At 37.9% G+C, this 17947-nt stretch overlaps 1 protein-coding gene across 4 annotated transcripts in view; it reads right to left on the bottom strand.

The window, feature by feature from the left end:
• Positions 1–17947, bottom strand: part of ARHGEF6 (Rac/Cdc42 guanine nucleotide exchange factor 6) — a 142875-nt gene that overhangs the window by 57130 nt on the left and 67798 nt on the right. For all 4 annotated transcript variants that reach the window (XM_036304946.1, XM_036304947.1, XM_036304949.1 and 1 more), the window contains one exon: positions 1321–1415. In XM_036304946.1, the coding sequence (XP_036160839.1) occupies positions 1321–1415 (95 nt within the window). The remainder of the gene's footprint in view (positions 1–1320; positions 1416–17947) is intronic.

Raw genomic sequence — 17947 nt, 5'->3', positions numbered from 1 at the left:
CGTACTGTTTCTTGATTACTAATCAGTCACTCCTTCATTTGAAATCTTACGATCTCCCCTCCCAGGGTTACCACTTCAGTGTCCCTCTTCTCCTCTGCCTGTCACCTCAAAAGGCACATTTCACTCGGTGGCAGGAGACAAAATGATCCAATCTGGCCACTGACTGGTTGTGTGATGGGTACAGCAGAAAGCCTTTATGGACTTCAGTTTTCTTATTTATTTAGTGGGGACAGTCATTTCTTCCAGGGCACTAGACCCAGTGATTCATTGAGGTTCCATTCAGCTCTAAGAACCATGATTCATAGAACACTTCATGTTTTACATAATAATGACAAAAGACATTTTGTTGATTATGTTTAAACTCTTACAAAACACAGGAATACAAAGTCCTTTCATACTGAAGTAAGAGTCGCATAGTGCCAAGAAAATAACCAAGTGCAAAATTTAGCAAGACATTATGCCTAAGCAAACATGATTTGGAAAAAAAGGAGAAAAGTGAAATATATTAAACTTATTCAAGCCTGAAGTCAATAGTTTAGGCAACTGTCTAACAAAATAAACTCTTACTAAAGTAAAAGAGGAGGCTTTTGTTTTCCATTATATGGACCAACTGCTAAATTTTCTATTTGACTTATAGATCATAATCTGTAGTAAAGATTAATAAATTAACATAAAAATACAAACAAATGCAGTGAGGCACTATTTGCTAAATATGTTATTCCTACAAGCACACAAAAAATGAATGGCCAATATTTTTCATTTGTGAAAATTAAGTTTTCAATTCAGGCCTCAGACAATCACCTCAGGTTTCTAAGACCAGAATAAGTTCAGAACATTTTATTTAAAAAAACATTTTTGCATCTCTTTATCATTCACTTTTGCCTGGGTAAAATACTGCTTTGAATTGTTCTTATGAACATTCATAAAATGCCACACTTTTTCCACTCTCGGCGCATGGGAAAGAATTTCCGCCCTGGCAAGCAAACGTCAGAGTGAGCAAAAGAATTTTCAGTTTATGCGCTTTCTGGATAAAAACACCAACAAGCTCTTTTTCTGTGATGTAAAACCAGATGTATCACTTAAAACATATAGCATAAAAATTGTGAGACAGAAATGCAGATCTACTCATCCCTTCCACCGCCAGAAGAGAAAGAAAACCATGCTCTTTTCTGTTGCCTTGATCATGTTCTTAGCAACCTGTGATCTGTGGAAATTCTTCTAAAGGGCAATATCAATTATTCAGTGACATGAGAGCAATGACTCCATATTGCTGATGTTATCTTGCTTTATTTAGTGAGCGGTTTCAAATATAAATCTTACTTGTTATTGGACTGCAGGGGTCTTAAGTAAGTAACAAGAAGAGACTGAAGTTCTTTAGCATAATCTTTTTCAGTGTCTAGTATGTTCTGTAACACCTGTGGAGAAACAAAGATCAAGGCATTATAATTGTCAGGACAGTCAGTCCAAGATAAAATTATAACTTTAGATCTTTTAATCAAATTACTAGATCAACATCCCATTTACTCAGGCTAGCAGTATAAGTAAGAAGCACAAAGTCTGAATGCACTTTGTTTCATTCTAGCAAACTACTTTTATAATTGCATCACAAGAAAAGTCTCAGTTAGCTAACAAAGGATCATCATTCCCATTTTATGTATGGAAAAATTGAGACCAGCTACCTTAATTCATAGAGCAGGTCTTTGAATAATGTTATTTTGTTCAACATCGTTTTATTATAATGTTAATGAGATGCTGTAGGAATCTAACTCTCGTTGATATCAATTAGTCCAGTGGTCGCCAACCAGTGCTCCATGGATCACTGGTGGTCCATGAGGCCTGAAAGGTTGGCAACTGCTGATAGTCCATGGCAGTGGTCAGCAAACTGCAGTTCGTGAGCCACATGCGACTCTTTGGCCCCTTGAGTGTGGCTCTTCCTAAGCCATAGAAGTGCCCTAATTAAGTTAATAACAATGTACCTACCTATATAGTTTAAGTTTAAAAAATTTGGCTCTCAAAAAATATTTCAATCGTTGTACTGTTGATATTTGGCTCTGTTGACTAATGAGTTTGCTGACCACTGGTCTATGGTAAAATTCGTTTTGTTATACATCATTTCACTTAAAGTCATAGAACCTCTCGACGGTGTTGTGAGGACTTACTGTAGAGATTCAATCAATATCAAGATAATATAACAATAACTAATGTCAAACATCATAAACGATTTTTTAAGTTATGTTTTTGATAAGACCCTTAGGGAACAAAATCTGAGGACACTGAATTTTCAAACAGGGTTAAAAGTGGTCTTTTAATAAAGATAAAAGGTGCTAGTATAAACAATTCAAAGAGAAAAGGAAGCTGAAATGTGAGAAATTTAACAAGGGAAATAATACTTACCAGTATTATTAATGACAAACCAATTAAATCCTATAGGCAAAACAACCAATGTATAGGCCCATAATTTCTCTTCCCCTATCAGTTGTAGGGTCACACCCCATTTCCTAGCCTCTCTGGAGGAACCTACAGCTTTCACTTTGAGCTCCTAGGTATAACCAAGCTTACATTTTTACATATTTTCTCTCATATAGCCCTAATTCTTTCAACAAAAAATTCATTGAATATCCAGTCAATGCCAAATGCCATGTTGTCAGCAGGAAGTTTCCACTCTATTTGTAGAGGGAGATATTAAACAAGACAATGAGGGATCACAAGACAATGTAAAGCATTCTTCGCTAGGAGAGGCCCCTGAGTCTACCAATATGCCAGACATATACTCACAAGACAATGCACGATGACCTGATTTTGAAAGATGGAATGAACAATGCAAGTGGAGCCCAGGTAGCAGTGGGCTTTTTGGGAATCAACTGGTCTAGAGCGTGGTCATCCACACTTTGCTATTGACTGACAGATTGCTTCAAATTTAAGGCTTTGCTCACCTCATCTCAAATCATGACATTTCACCTACCTTCAGTGACGACTGTGAAGAGATAGTAAGACACCTGTACAGGTAGGTGCTGGGTGAGTGGGAAACAGTCCGAGCAATTTAAGGGGTTAAAAAGGTTTCTGAATGGCAGCAATGTTGACATTTCAGACCAGATAATTATTTGCTGTGAGGGGATGCCCTGTGCACTATAGGATGTTGAGCAGCATCCTATATCCACTAGATGCCAGTTGCATGCCATCCTCTACCCCAGTTATGACAACCAAAAATGTCTCTAGACATTGTCAAATGTCACCGGAAGGGTAATATGACCCCCTAGTTGAGAACTACTAATTTAGAAGAACAAGGGACACAAGGGTGGCTTCAAAAACTGGGGATTATAAACAGAGAAAGACAAATACCACATGATTTCACTTATATGTGGAAACTAATTAACAAAATAAAGTGGCAAACAAAATAGAACCAGGGGTATAGATACATGGAACAAATTGACAAGTGTCAGAGGGAAGAGGGGAGGGGGGACTGGTTGAAAGAAGGTGAAGGGATTAACCAAAGAACATATATGTATGCTACATACACACAAACAACAGTGTGGTGATGGCCAAAGGGAAGGGGGCTGGGCCTGGTAAAGGCTGGCAAAGGGGTAGAAAGTGGAGATATGGGTATCTGTAATAAGGTCAACAATAAAAAGGCAAAAAAAAAAAAAAAAAAGCTGGGGCTTAAATGGTAGCCCTTCCTCCCCAGCCACTAATGTCTACTCTCAGTTCCTCTATTCTTCAGAAACTATTCTTTAAAGTTATAAATGTAAATTCAGGGGCCTGGTGGGACTAAAGTTCTCTGAAATTAATCCAATAATGAAATATAAATGTCACCCCTATACAAAGTCTAAGCACAATAAAGAGAATTAGAAACTAACTTGAGATTAATTTTTTAAAAAGCACATAAAAAACATATGGAATGCAGTTAAAGCAGTGCTTAGGAGACAAATATATAGCTGTGAATGCCATCAAATAATGACAATACATACATATCCATCAACACGTGAATCTAAAAGTCAAAAATAAACAAACAAGGAATCTAATGAACAAAATAAACTGATGAATAAAATAGAATCAGAGACATGGAAGCATGGAACAGACTGACAAATCTCAGAGGGAATTGAGGAGGGGGACGGGATGAGCTTAACCAAAGATCTTACCTATGGACAAAGACAGTAGGGTGGTGAAGGCCTGGGGCGGGGCGCAAACCAGGTGGAGGGGGGCAATGGGGGGTACATCTGTAGTACTCTCAACAATAAAGACTTAAAAATTAAGTTAAGTTAAAAAGCCAAAAAAAAAAAAAGAGATGAATTTGGACTTCTGATTTCCAGTCTTGCATTTAAGAAGCTTATAAGTCATTACTCTATCCTAATAACAAGTAAATAGCTGAACACACTGAAAGAAAACTTATCTTCTCTTATATCTGTCAGTGAATTGTGGTCATGGGGAAAACACTACTCCCTAAATTGGAGAAACAGACAGAAAGATACAGAGAATCAAACTTGCTGGAGAGGAAACCCAGGAGCAGAAGTCTCCATGGGAATTGGAACCTGGGTAGGAAAACCTGAACTGAAATGAATAGCTTGGGCCTCAATGCAAAACAGTATGAAAGTTAAAAACTCTAGGGGCCCAGTCACACTTTTGTGACTTTTACTTCCAGTAGCTCTAAAGGGTTCTCACAATGAAGATAGGAGGATAATCCCACTCATGCTTCAGAAAATTCTGTTCTTCGTAACAAGGTTTCCTCTCAAGAGAGCAATAATTTTACCATAGCCTAACCTATTGGGGTTTTATCAGAGCCTAACATATCTAGGAGAAGGGAAATACCTAATTCTGATCTTGAAGTCCCACCTAAGGGAGGAAAAAGAAAAAAACTGAGAAGCGCTGGTGAAGCTTACAATCTAGGGACATAAGCTCACCAAAAGATGGAGAACTAATCATAGAACATTAAAACACTTCCTCACACCTCACCATCACATTACTAAAGGCCTATTTACTACAATTCCTTTTACCTAGTACATCATGTCTGGTTTCCAACAAAAAAATTACAAAGCATACTAAAAGGTAAAATAAAAACAGCTTGAAAAAACAAAGCAAACATTAGAATGAGAGGCAAATATGGCAGGAATGTTGGCATTATCAGACCAGGATTTTAATGTAACTATGATTAATATGCTAAGACCGGTAATAGTAAAAGTAGATAACATATAAGAACAGATTGATATTGTAAGCAGAGAGAAATACTAAGAAAGAATAAAAATGAAATGCTGAAAATAAAAAACACTATAAAAGAAATGAAGAATGCCTTGGATGGGCTCATTAGTAGGCTGAGTCACTGAAGAATCTCTGAGCTTGAAGATATGTCAATAGAAACTTCCAAAACATAAAAGCAAATTGAAAAAAAAGACTAAAAAATTGGAACAGAATACTTCAAAAGTGGGGGACAATACCTAACAATGTGTGATGAGAATACCAAAAGAAAGAGAAAAAGGAACAGAAGAAACATTTGAAACAATGACAGAATTTCCCTAAATTAATGTTAGACACAGAACCACAGATCCAGAAAGCAGAATAAATGCTCCCCCTCCCTCCACCAAAAAAACCCCACCTAGTCATATTATTTTCAAACTCTAGAAAAATCAAAGATAAAGAAAAAATCTTAAAAGAAGCCAGAGGAAAAAAACAGCTTACCTATAGAGGATCTAAGATAACAATTATATTCCACTTCTCCTTATAAACCATGCAAGTAAGAGGAGAATGGAGTGAAATATTTAAAGTGTTGAGGGGGGAAAAAACCACCAACCTGGAATTCTGTATCCTGTGGAACTTTTTTTTCAAAAGTCAAGAAGCAATAAAGACTTTATCAAGTATACAAATATTGAGGGAAATTTTTTTCAGTAGACCTGCCTTGCAAGAAATATTTTTAAAAACTTCTTCAGATCCCTAGCCAGTTTGGCTCAGTGAATAGAGCGCCAGCCTGCAGACTAAAGGGTCCCAGGTTCGATTCTGGTCAAGGGTACATGCCCCGGTTGCAGGCTCAATCCCCAGTGGGGGCCGTGCAGGAGGCACCTGATCAATGATTCTCTCTCATCATTGATATTTCTATCTCTCCCTTCCTCTCTGAAATCAATAAAAATATATTTAAAAAAAAAACTTCAGAGAGAAGGAAAATGCTAAAGGTCAAAAACTCAAAAAGCATGGGGGAAGGAGTAAGTGAAGGTAAAGTAAAAAGTTATTTTTCTTATTATTAGTCAATCTAACATAAGTTTGTTCAGAATAACAGTAGAAATAAAAATAATAGATCATATATGCTTATATATAATGCTGATATACACTTATGTATAAGTGAAATGAATGAAAAAAATGATAGAGGGGTGGGGGGAAGGAATTAGGAACATGTTGTTATTATGAGGTACTTGCACTACCTGTGAAGCCATACAGTATTATTTAAAAGTGGACTTGGACTAATTCTAAATGTATATTGCAAATTGTAGGGCAATCACTAAAAAAAGTAAAATAATTTCTAGAAAGGCACAAACTACCAAAACTGACTCACAAAAAAATAGAAAATCTGAATAGATCTACAAGAGGTTGAATTACTATTCAAAACAACTTGTCATAAGTTAAAGCCGAGGATGAGATGGCTGATTCTACCAAAAGTTTAAAAAATGCATACCAATCCTTCACAAACGCTTAAAATTTTGGAAAAGAAGTGCAAAGTTAGAGTGTACACTTTCCAATTTCAAAACTCACTGCAAAACTATAGTAACAAGAAAGTTTAGTACTGGCATAGGATAGATACATAGACCAATGGAATAGAATTGAGTGTCCAGAAATGAACTTATGGTCAATTGATTTTTGACAAGCATAACATAACACGACATTTCAAAAGGAAAAAAAAATAGCCTTTTCAACAAATGGTGTTGGGACCACTGGATATCTACATGCAAAAGAAAAAATTTGTATTCCTACTTCACACCACATACAAAAATTAACTCAAAATTGATTCAAGTCTTAAAATTACAAAACTTTAAATGAAAACAAAGAAGGAAATCTACATGACCTTGGATTCATCCACGAAATCTTGGATGACACCAAAAGCACAAGCAGAAAGAGAGAAAAATAGAGAAATTAGAATTTATGATAATTTAAAAATCTGTGTGACAAAAAGACATTATCAAAAAAGTAAAAAAGCCCTAACCAGTTTGGCTCAGTGGATAGAGCATCGGCCTGTGGACTGAAGGGTCCCAGGTTCGATTCTGGTCAAAGGCATATACCTTGGTTGCAGGCACATCCCCAGTAGGAGGTGTGCAGGAGGCAGCTGATCGATGTTTCTCTCTCGTCGATGTTTCTAACTCTCTATCCCTCTCCCTTCCTCTCTATAAAAAATCAATAAAATATGTTTTTTTAAAAAGTGAAAAAACAACCCACAGAATGGGAGGAATATTTACAAATTATACATCTGATGAGGAATATATAAAAAAACTCTTACAACTCAATAATAAAAATAATCAATTAAAAGTTAGGAAAATATTTGAATAGACATTTCTCCAAAGAAGATATACATGTGGCCAATGAGCACACAAAAATATGCTCAACATCATTAACCATTAAGGAAATGCTAATCAAAACCACAATAATGAGATACTACTTCACACTCATTAGAGTGGTTATAATAAAAAGAAAAAGAAAATATACAATAAGTGTTGTTGCGAAGGTGGAGAAACTGGAACCCTCATACATTGCCAATTGGAATGTTAAAAGGTGTAGATGCTGTGGAAAACAGTGTACCAGTTCCTCAAAAAGTTAGACATAACGTTACCAAATGACCCAGCAATTCCACTCCTAGGGAAATGAAAACATATGTCCACACAAAAATTTGCACATGAATTTTCACAGCAGCATTATTTATAGTAACCAAGAAGTGGAAATAATTCAAAGATCCATCAACTGATGAATGGATATACAAAACCTGGTATATCCATATGATGGAAGATTATCTAACCTAATAAAAGAGAAACATGCAAATTGACTGTATCTCTGCTACACCCAAGCCACGCCCACCAGCCAATCAGAGCAACTATATGCAAATTAACCCAACCAAGATGGCGGCCAGCAGCCACGGAGCTGGAGCAAGCAGAAGGCTTGGTTGCCCTGGCAATGGAGAAAGCCAAGCTTCCTGCCTGCCCTGGCTGGCTGTGGCCTCCACTCAAGGCAACAAAGTTTCGCCGAAACCGGTTTGGCTCAGTGGATAGAGCGTCGGCCTGCGGACTGAAGGGTCCCAGGTTCGATTCCGGTCAAGGGCATGTACCTGGGTTGCGGGCACATCCCCAGTGGGAGATGTGCAGGAGGCAGCTGATCGATGTTTCTCTCTCATCGATGTTTCTAACTTTCTATCTCTCTCCCTTCCTCTCTGTGAAAAATCAATAAAATATATTTTTTAAAAAAAAGGCAACAAAGTTTCAATTATAGAAGATAAATAAATCCCAGATACCTGCTTCCAGCCAGCCTCCACTGGGAGCTTGCGTGGCTGGGGGCCATAGTCAGCCTGCAAAGAGCCATCAGCCCCTCACCCAGGATGGCCACACCCTCATGAGATGAGGGTCCCTGGTGGGGGCTTGGCCAGCCTGCAAACAGCCATCAGGCACTCACCAAGGTTGGCCACACCCTCATGGGGTGAGGGTCCCCACTGGGGGGCTTGGCCAGCCTGCAAACAGCCATCAGCCACTCACCCAGGTTGGCCAGGCACCCCAGGGGGGACCCCACCCTGAAGGGGGTGTGGCCAGCCTGAAAACGGCCCTCAGCCCCTCACCCAGGCTGGCCAGGCACCCCAGCGGGACCCCCACCCTGATCCGGGATACCCTTCAGGGCAAACCAGCCGGCCCCTACCCATGCACCAGGCCTCTATCCTATATAATAAAAGGGTAATACGCAAATTGACCCTAACTGCAGAATGACTGGGAATGACTGGTCACTATGACACACACTGACCACCAGGGGGCAGACGCTCAATGCAGGAGCTGCCCCCTGGTGGTCAGTGTGCTCCCACAGGGGGAGCTCTGCTCAGCCACAAGCCAGGCTGATGGCTGCCAGTACAGCGGTGGTAGTGGGAGCCTCTCCCGCCTCCTCAGCAGCACTAAGGATGTCCAACTGCAGCTTAGGCCTGCTCCCCGCTGGCAAGTGGACATCCCCCAAGGGCTCCCAGGCTGCCAGAGGGATGTCTGACTGCCAGCTTAGGCCCAATCCCCCAGGAGCAGGCCTAAGCTGGCAGGTGGTCATCCCCTGAGAGGTCCCAGACTGGAAGAGGGCACAGGCTGGGCTGAGGGACCACCCCCCCCCCCGAGTGCACAAATTTTTGTGCACTGGGCCTCTAGTTCAGCCATAAAAAGAAAGGAAGTACTGACACATTCTACAGCATGGATGAACCTTGAAAACATTATGCTAAGTGAAAGAAGTGAGACACAAAAGAACAAATATTATATGAAATGTCCAGAATAGGCAAAATCCATAGAAACAAAAAGATTAGTGGTTGTCAAGGGCTTGGAGGGAGTACCTGCTAATGAGAATTTCTTATTAGGGTGGTGAAAATGTTATAAAATAAGCTAGTGGTGATCACACAACTCTGTTAATTTACTAAAAATCAGTGAATTTTATACTTTTAAATGGTAAGTTTAAAAGTGGTATGTGAATTATATGTCAATAAAGCTTCTATTTTAAAAATTCAAAGCACAAATTTCTCATCTGTCAATAAAACCTTCTGTTTATTTCTGACTTCAAGTCTTTATACAGTATCATGTCCCTCCAACTCAAATTTGTCCATCACTATAGCTCTCTGCCCAGCTGTGCTGTTGTTCACTGCAATACTTCAAGTAATTACTTACTCTCATATATTCATATTTATATTCTTAGAAATGGAAAAAACTGCACTAGAATTCAATGGTACCATATTATACTAAGCAAAAGGTAAAGCTCATATTCATATTGCTTTATTAACAATATTTGTTTTTCTATATTATTTGTATAGGGGGAAAGATGGTGACATACCTTCTCACTTATATTCAGGAGAGAATCAAGTTATCTAATCAACTCATTTTGTTCACATTTTTCTAAAAAGCCCATGTTTGATTTCCCAACCAGTGACTGAGCATCGACCTATGAACCAGGAGGTCACAGTTCGATTCCCGGTCAGGGCACATGCCCGGGTTTCGAGCTCAGTTCCCAGTGGAGGGTATGCAGAAGCCAGCAGATCAATTATTTGCTTTCATCATTGATGTTTCTATCTTTCTCTCCCTCTCCCTTCCTCTCTGAAATCAATAAAACTATCTTTAATAAATAAATAAATAGACCATATTTGGTAATGAGCCATCCACATCCTTACCCTCCTTTTAAGCACTGTTGTCTATAATTGTCACAGTACCAAAATTATAATGTCTGTTGAAAAAAAGCAAAACAAAATAAAAAACCAAACCAAATAACCTTTGCCTGAAGGGAATTTTTAAATTAGAAAAATCACAGATATTATTTACAGCATAAAATGTGATTTGTATATTGTAATAACTATGTATGGTGTCAGGTGAGTACTAGACTGATCAGGATGGTCACATCATAAGGTATATAAATGTCTAATTACTATGTTATACACCTGAAACTAATATAGTATTGCATGTCAACTGTAATTAAAAATTTAAAAATCATATTGACATATTTAAAAATGTGATTTGTAAACCAATTAAACAACTTTATAATTTTTAAAACAATATAAGAAGCTTTAATTCCATGGTTGCTATAATTCAACCTCCCTCTCCCCATTGAAACAGCTTTATCATTTTAACTTCCTTTAAAATGCTATTATCTGTGGCTCCTTTATTTATTTATTTATTTATTTATTTATTTATTTATTTTGAATTTTAGTGTCCCAGTGCATGGATTCATGCACATTGAAAGGAAATTAATTAGAAGAAATATTTTAATATTGCTATTCACATCTTGCTAATGAAAAGAAAATAGGATTCTACCGAGTCTCCTATCTACCTACTCCAGGACTTCTGTGAGGACCAAATGAGATGAGGCACGGGAAAACACTTCATAAACACTTGGTTAAACTGTAAAATGTTTGCACCGGGCTATAATGCAAGTTGGGTTCCTAGGCTGAAGAAACTCCAAGGATGCCAGTCGCTAGGGAGAGGAAGCCTGGCGTTGCTACGTGACATCATTACCCAGCACCCACAGCCACAGTTTCCAGGCTGGGCTGGGCTGTGGGCCGCATTTTGCACCATGGGGTCTTGGCAGCATTGGCTGAAATTTGGTGGGTGTCGCTCTGGGGTGGTGGTGGGGCCTGTGTCCCACTTGGGGGATGCCAAGTGTTGGTTTGTCTGCACCAGGTCCATGGTGCCATTTATTTTTAAATGGCCAGTGCGCATCATGGCAGCTCCTGTGTCGAGTGTCTGCCCCCTGGTGGTCAGTGTGCGTCATAGCTACTGGTCGGATGGATGGATACTTAGTCTTTTATATATATAGATTACAGTTGACATTCAATGTCAAATAAGATTGACATTCAATCTTATTTTGTATTAGTGTACTATCTGGGGCTCTTGTAAAAGAAATCACTAAGATTTTGCAAGAAAGGTACCAACTGTCCTGTTCCAGTGGGTTTACTTGCTAGGTGAGGCAGCACACTTTTGAGGAGTTCCATCTCTGTTGAAACCACTAGCATGGGACATACAGAAGGCAAAGGTGAGGTAAGCAAGAAGACATTTCCTGTGCCTTTGAGTGAGTTCTGGAGAGCTAAACGTAACATGTACATTGAATTCATATTGTTACCAGTTTTGAGGATGGCTGAATGCTGAATTTATAAAACTAAATTGATAAGGGTGATTAATGAGTCCTTCATTAAATAATGCAAAAAAAGGTTTTGAATGGTAATGCATTAAACAATACTGTTCATTCTGTGGTTTGAGAGGTAGACATGCTCATCAGGGTGAATGTTTGGGATTCCTTCCCAAATTTGCTTGGACATTTATTGCTTTCCTCAATCTCAAAAGACCAACTGATGAACTTCTGATACTGGTTCTTTATTTTTCAAACCACAGGACATCTACTGTAAAAGGATAAAAAGGGAAGCAGACAGAGAAGGCTATGTGCTCCCAAACAGAAGGCCTCAGTGGTGAGTCAGAAGGCAAGGAGTTTGGCAGGCCAACCAACTTCAGAGCAGAACAATTTGATCGAGATGAAATCCATTCAAATTTACTAAAATAGACCGTGTCCAGACATTGCCTTTGCTTCCCTGTCTCTGTCTTCACAAGAACAACTGAGTATCCTTTTGTTCAATTAACCTTTGACTAAACTCAGAACAAAACAGATGGTAAAAAGCCATAGAAAAAGAGGTGAAGGCCTTTTGTACCTCCATCCTAGGCTATTGATTTTCCACTAAAATATATTTCCTACATTTCCTGGAAAGTCTTTAGAGTGAGTCCATTTTTTTTTTTATAACTCTGAGGGAAACAGTCATATAAGACTGAAGACATTATTTTATAAAGCTAATATGTATAAACAAAGGCTGAAAATAGAGATATGAAAACTACGATGGCCCCAGGAAACCTTAAATCAAATAAGAAACATCATATTATAGGATTTCTAAGATAATTATGATGCCTGTAAAAATGAGTTAATGTTGGTGAAGTCTTATGAGACTAAAAAAAGCAATATATTAATATACTGTATTTATGTTATATCTGACTTATATTCCAGTAGAGCCACCCATTTACATTCAAGTGCAGTAATTGACTTCACAAAACAGGCAGCACTATCCCCCATTATTGACAGACAGACTCTGCAAAATACTGTCATTTCTTCTATCTACCTTCATCCCTCAGATGAAAAAGATGTGTGGAAGAGTAAGACAAGATATTGTTAGGTAAAAAAGAAGAGGGAATATAGATAAGGAATAAATAGATAGATATGTAAGGTAGTTTAGGTTGTTGGATTTTAAAAAGGTGGATGCACAAAGGATTTTCAGGACAGTGAAAATACTCTGTACGATAATATAATGATAGATACATGTCATTACACATTTGTCCAAACCTATAGATTGTGCAACACCAAGAGTGAACCCTAATGTAAACTATGCACTCTGGGTGATAATGATGTATCAATGTAGAGTTTTCATTTATAACAAATGCACCACTCTAGTGGGAGATGCTGATAGTGGGGGAGGCTGTGTATGTGCGTGGGCAGGGGGCATATGAAAAATCTCTGTAACTTCCACTTAATTTTGCTGTGAACCTAAAACTGCTCTAATAATATAAAGTCTTTTTAAAAGGAGGAGCTGATAAGCACTAAAAAAGGTAGAGAAAATTCAGGGTGGGAGCAAGTGGGTAGATAAATGACTAAGAAAGAAAATAGGGGTAAGCAGAATGTGGGTGGCAAAAGCAAGGATTCCAGGTTTCCTGGAATTTTTATGTGATTAGCATGCCACAGACTTCTTCCCACCTTTCCAATTGCATATAGGCTCTGTGAGAAATACCCCTTAGGCATCTGTCACAAGTTATAATACAGTAGAAGAAAGTTAGAAAAAAATTAATAATACTAGTCATTATTGATTATATTTTTCTAATTGGAAGTAGGGAAATATCACCTCTCATTCTGCAGACAGATGCTCATTTCCAGAGTTGAATATTAGTCTGAGAGTCCAGCCTATTTGTGGCAGCACAAACAATAGCAATCTTAAAATGAGTTACACTAGTTGCAATGAATAAAGAATTCCACCTTCAGAGGGACATCTGGATGGGGGAGAAATGGATTGTAGTCTATACTATGACCTGTAGGGATGGATTGTAGGCATGTACATTCCTACCTGGGTGAATCTGCTCATATAGTTCCCCTTGCCTGAATTCTTTCTCAGCTCATCTCTGCTTATCTGTCTCCTGACACACCTAGAATCCTATCTCTTCCATTCAATCTGTCCCTTTGTTGGTTCTCAAACTTTAGTTCAGTGAGCATCCAAATCACCTGGGGTGGAGGAAGGATGAGAAAGAGGCTGAGGAAGTTGTTAAAATGCCTTTTCCTGGGATCTGTGGCCAGAGATTCTGATGTAGCAAGTGTGGTGTGGGGCCCAGAGTTCTAAAGTTTTAACAAGCTCTTAGGGGCTTCAAATGCAAAGGATCCCCAACCACATTTGGAGAAACTCATTTTAGGGCCTTTTATAAATTTATATCATTTTCTGCCATGCTTATGCTATCATGTCTGTACTGTCTTTCCCATAAGATTATGGGTGCCAAGAGCTAAGTACTGCATACAAACTAAGCTTGATAACTAATATAGATTCCTTTTTCTGTTCTTTACTTTTTCAGTTTTGTTGAGATATAATTGACAAAGAAAATTGTATATATTTAATATATACAACTTGATGTTTTAATATATGTATACATTGTAAAATGATTACAATTAAGCTAATTAACACACCCATTACCTCACATAGTTACCATTTTCTTTTGTTGTTGTTCTTTATTTTTTAATCCCTCCTGGCATATAAGATCAAGTTAAAAAGGACAATGAGGAGAAGGTAATTAGAAAAACAATTACTAAAAAAATGCTTTTTTTCAATGGTGAGAGAAGTTTAATAAATTGCATTGAATTTTGTGGACAATGAAAGAACCAAGGTCAGGGATAACAAAAGCCTCCATTGGCCTTCCATGTTTCTAAAGGATGCTAAACTCCCATTCAAAACAACAAGCCAGGAGTGACTAAGCCTCAGTCAGACACATTAAATATGCCTCATTGCAGATGCTGGTCTGAACTGGGTGCCTAAAGCCATTTGATCACGCTAAAGAACTTAACATTTAAAATTGATGTGCCACCAGAATCACTTCAAGGCCTGAATGGGCCTGAAATCCGCAGATAATTTCTTGGAAACTTGAAAAGCGGTGGGGGGGGGGAGAATGTCTGAACACTTGCAAATTCTAAGAGTTCTCTATCCTGTCCAAGTTTATTGGATGTGATGGTTAATCTTATGTATCAATCATTACTTCTGGGTGTGTCTGTGAGGGTCTTTCCAGATTAAATGAATCAATAGACTAAAGAAAGCAAATTGCCTTGCTTGTGTGGGTGTGCATCATCTAATCTGTGGAGAGCCTGAATAGAACAAAAAGGTAGAAGAAGGCAGAATACATTCTCTGTCTGACTGCTCCAGTTGGGACATCAGTCTTCTGTTCTCAGAAAAGAACTTACACTATTGGTTCTGATGCTTTTCAGGCCTTTGGACATCTTTCCAGGGTCTCCAGCCTGCAGATGACAGACTGTGGGACTTCTCAGCCACCATAGTGTGTAAGCCAATTCCTTATAGTAAATCATTGGTTCTGTTTCTCTGGAGAACCCTGACTAATACACAGGACCAAAGTAAAGGGAACATGTGAACCTTCAAGGACTCACTGAATGAAAGAGTCTAAGAACATGTTTGGTCAGATAAGTATTGTCAAGGTGCGAGGATAGAAAAATCTCCATAGGCCCTGGCCGGTGGCTTAGTTGGTTAGAGCATTGTCCCAATATGCCAAGGTTGCGGATTTAATTTCCAGTCAGGGTATATACAAGAAGCAACCAATGAATGCATAAATAAGTAAAACAACAAATTGATCTCTCTCTCTCTCTCTCTCTCTCTCTCTCTCTCTCTCTCCCTCTTCCTCTCAAAAGTCAATTTTTATTTTTTTAAATATATTTATTGATTTCAGAGAGGAAGGGGGAGGAAGAGAGATAGAAACATCAATGATGACAGAGAATCATTGATCAGCTGCCTCCTGCACACCTCTTACTGGGGATCGAGCCCACAACCCAGGCATGCACCCTTGACAGGAAATGAACCTGGGACCCTTCAGTCCCTGGGCCAATGCTTTATCTACTGAGCCAAATTGGTCACGGCTCAAAAGTCAATTTTTTAAATAAAACTTTTTAAAAAAGAAGAATCTCCATAAAGGAGAAATAATAAAAAATGCATAGTTCCACCCGGTCAGTGTAGCTTCAGTTCCTATTTTTATTTTTTGAAATATATAAATATGTATATATCCATATACATACATATATCCCAGGCTAGATATATGCACATGAGTACACACACACCTCCTACTTCAAAGAAAATTTGTCATGAGATTCACCAACATGTTAATAGTGACTATCTATGAGTGGTAGGATTACAAGTGATATTTATTTTCTTCTTTTTGCTTTTTCTGCTTTGTTTTTTTTAAAAAAACACACACACACACACACACACACACACACAACAGTTAGTTATATGATGTTATGAAATCAGAAAAAAGTCCTATCTGTTTTTAAAAAATGGATGAAAAATCCTTCGCTGGTGTTCTTATAAAACTAGCAACAGAAAATATCTACAATTAATGACTCTTAGAGGGAAGAAGAGTTAATATAAGATCAATCATATAGGGACAATTTGCATGCGGGTAAACTTGATTTTCCAGATCTCCAAATACTATGGGAGGGCTAGAATTTTTTTGATTTGTCTAAGCCAATCAACACAGATTGGGAGGATGATCAGAACATATTTTGAATTAATTGCCTCTAAAATTTTGCTTAAATACTCAAAGCAAAAGAAATGTGGATAAAAACAACAACAACCAACCCAAATCCCTTCATATACCTATCTAGTTGCAACAATATATCTAACTGGTCTCAATAATTCAGGAATATTTATAAGAAAGATCTACAGCTCCTTCACAGGCCATCATGAGCTCCCCAAGGCATTCTATTTTCTTTATTATGCTTTGGGTTTTAGACAAAATCTATCAAAATTTAAAAATAAACATACAGGAGTGGGAAAAATTAGGTTTAAGTTGTTGGTGAAACACAGTTTATTCTTGTATTAATTATTTTCCATATGAACTATAAACCTACTTTTGCCCACCCCTGTATCCCTGTATGTGTGTGTGTGTGTGTATGTGTGTGTGTATATATATATATATATATATATATATATATATATATATATATATACCTTTTGATCTAACAATTTAACTTCTATGAACTTAACCTACAAATCTTTATATAATTTGCCAAGTTACATGTAGAAGATGTTTACTGCTGAATTGTTTATAGTAGCAAGGAACTAGAAACAACATACATGAATTCCAATAGGAGGTGGATGATAAAAATAGAGTTTGTATATAGTATGTACAAGATTTACATAAGGCCCATAAGAAATATAAGAGGTTAATCTGCCTTGGATAATTCCAACAATATTATAAATTGGTAGAATCAACCGAGGCAGAGAGAGAGATAAAGCAGAACGATGGATGGTATGCTCCAAATCCACAGGGAAAAGAAGCATGGTAATATATTCATCCACCATTTGAATGTATCTTTCTTTGAAAATTAAATCATTGAGAGTCACCTAGAAGCGGTCGGAGTGGAAGGAATAAGGGAGCCTAGCTCTGTTGGGTAATATATTTTAACCTCAGAAATGTAAGAGAAAAAATAGTGACAAAATTGTCCTCGTTGATATGAAGTTCTGTCTTGATTTTTCATACCAGCTACTGCTGATATCATTATGGAGCAAATTCACTGAAGAGTGAAATTTATTTTTTTGAAAGCAAATGTATAGAGATGTTTAAAAATTGTTCATCCATGCACAAAATGAAAGGAATATGCAGTACAAACACACATAGAACACTAGGTGAAAAGTGAAACTGTATTTCAGCAGTGCAGGGGTGTGGGGGAACGATGTGGCTACCAGTCAGAGAAACTCAGAGGTTATCATGACGTGACCTTTTCATTCGGGACTGGGCCAAGTCAGGAAAGGAGACATGAAGGAAAGCAGAGAGAATATTAAGGAAAAGGATATTATATCTTTTTCAAACAGGAACTTCTTTTGAGTATTGCACATGCCTTATCTATACCTAATATATTTTGACATATCTGTGTTCAAGCCAGAGCCATTTGATTCCTCCCTCTGTGCCAAAGGACAACC

This window comes from Myotis myotis, unplaced genomic scaffold (genome assembly GCF_014108235.1).
Source record: "Myotis myotis isolate mMyoMyo1 unplaced genomic scaffold, mMyoMyo1.p scaffold_m19_p_4, whole genome shotgun sequence".
Taxonomy (NCBI): Eukaryota; Metazoa; Chordata; class Mammalia; order Chiroptera; family Vespertilionidae; genus Myotis; species Myotis myotis.
Note: the sequence above shows the minus strand (reverse complement) of the source record. Positions and strands in the feature narration are given on the sequence as shown.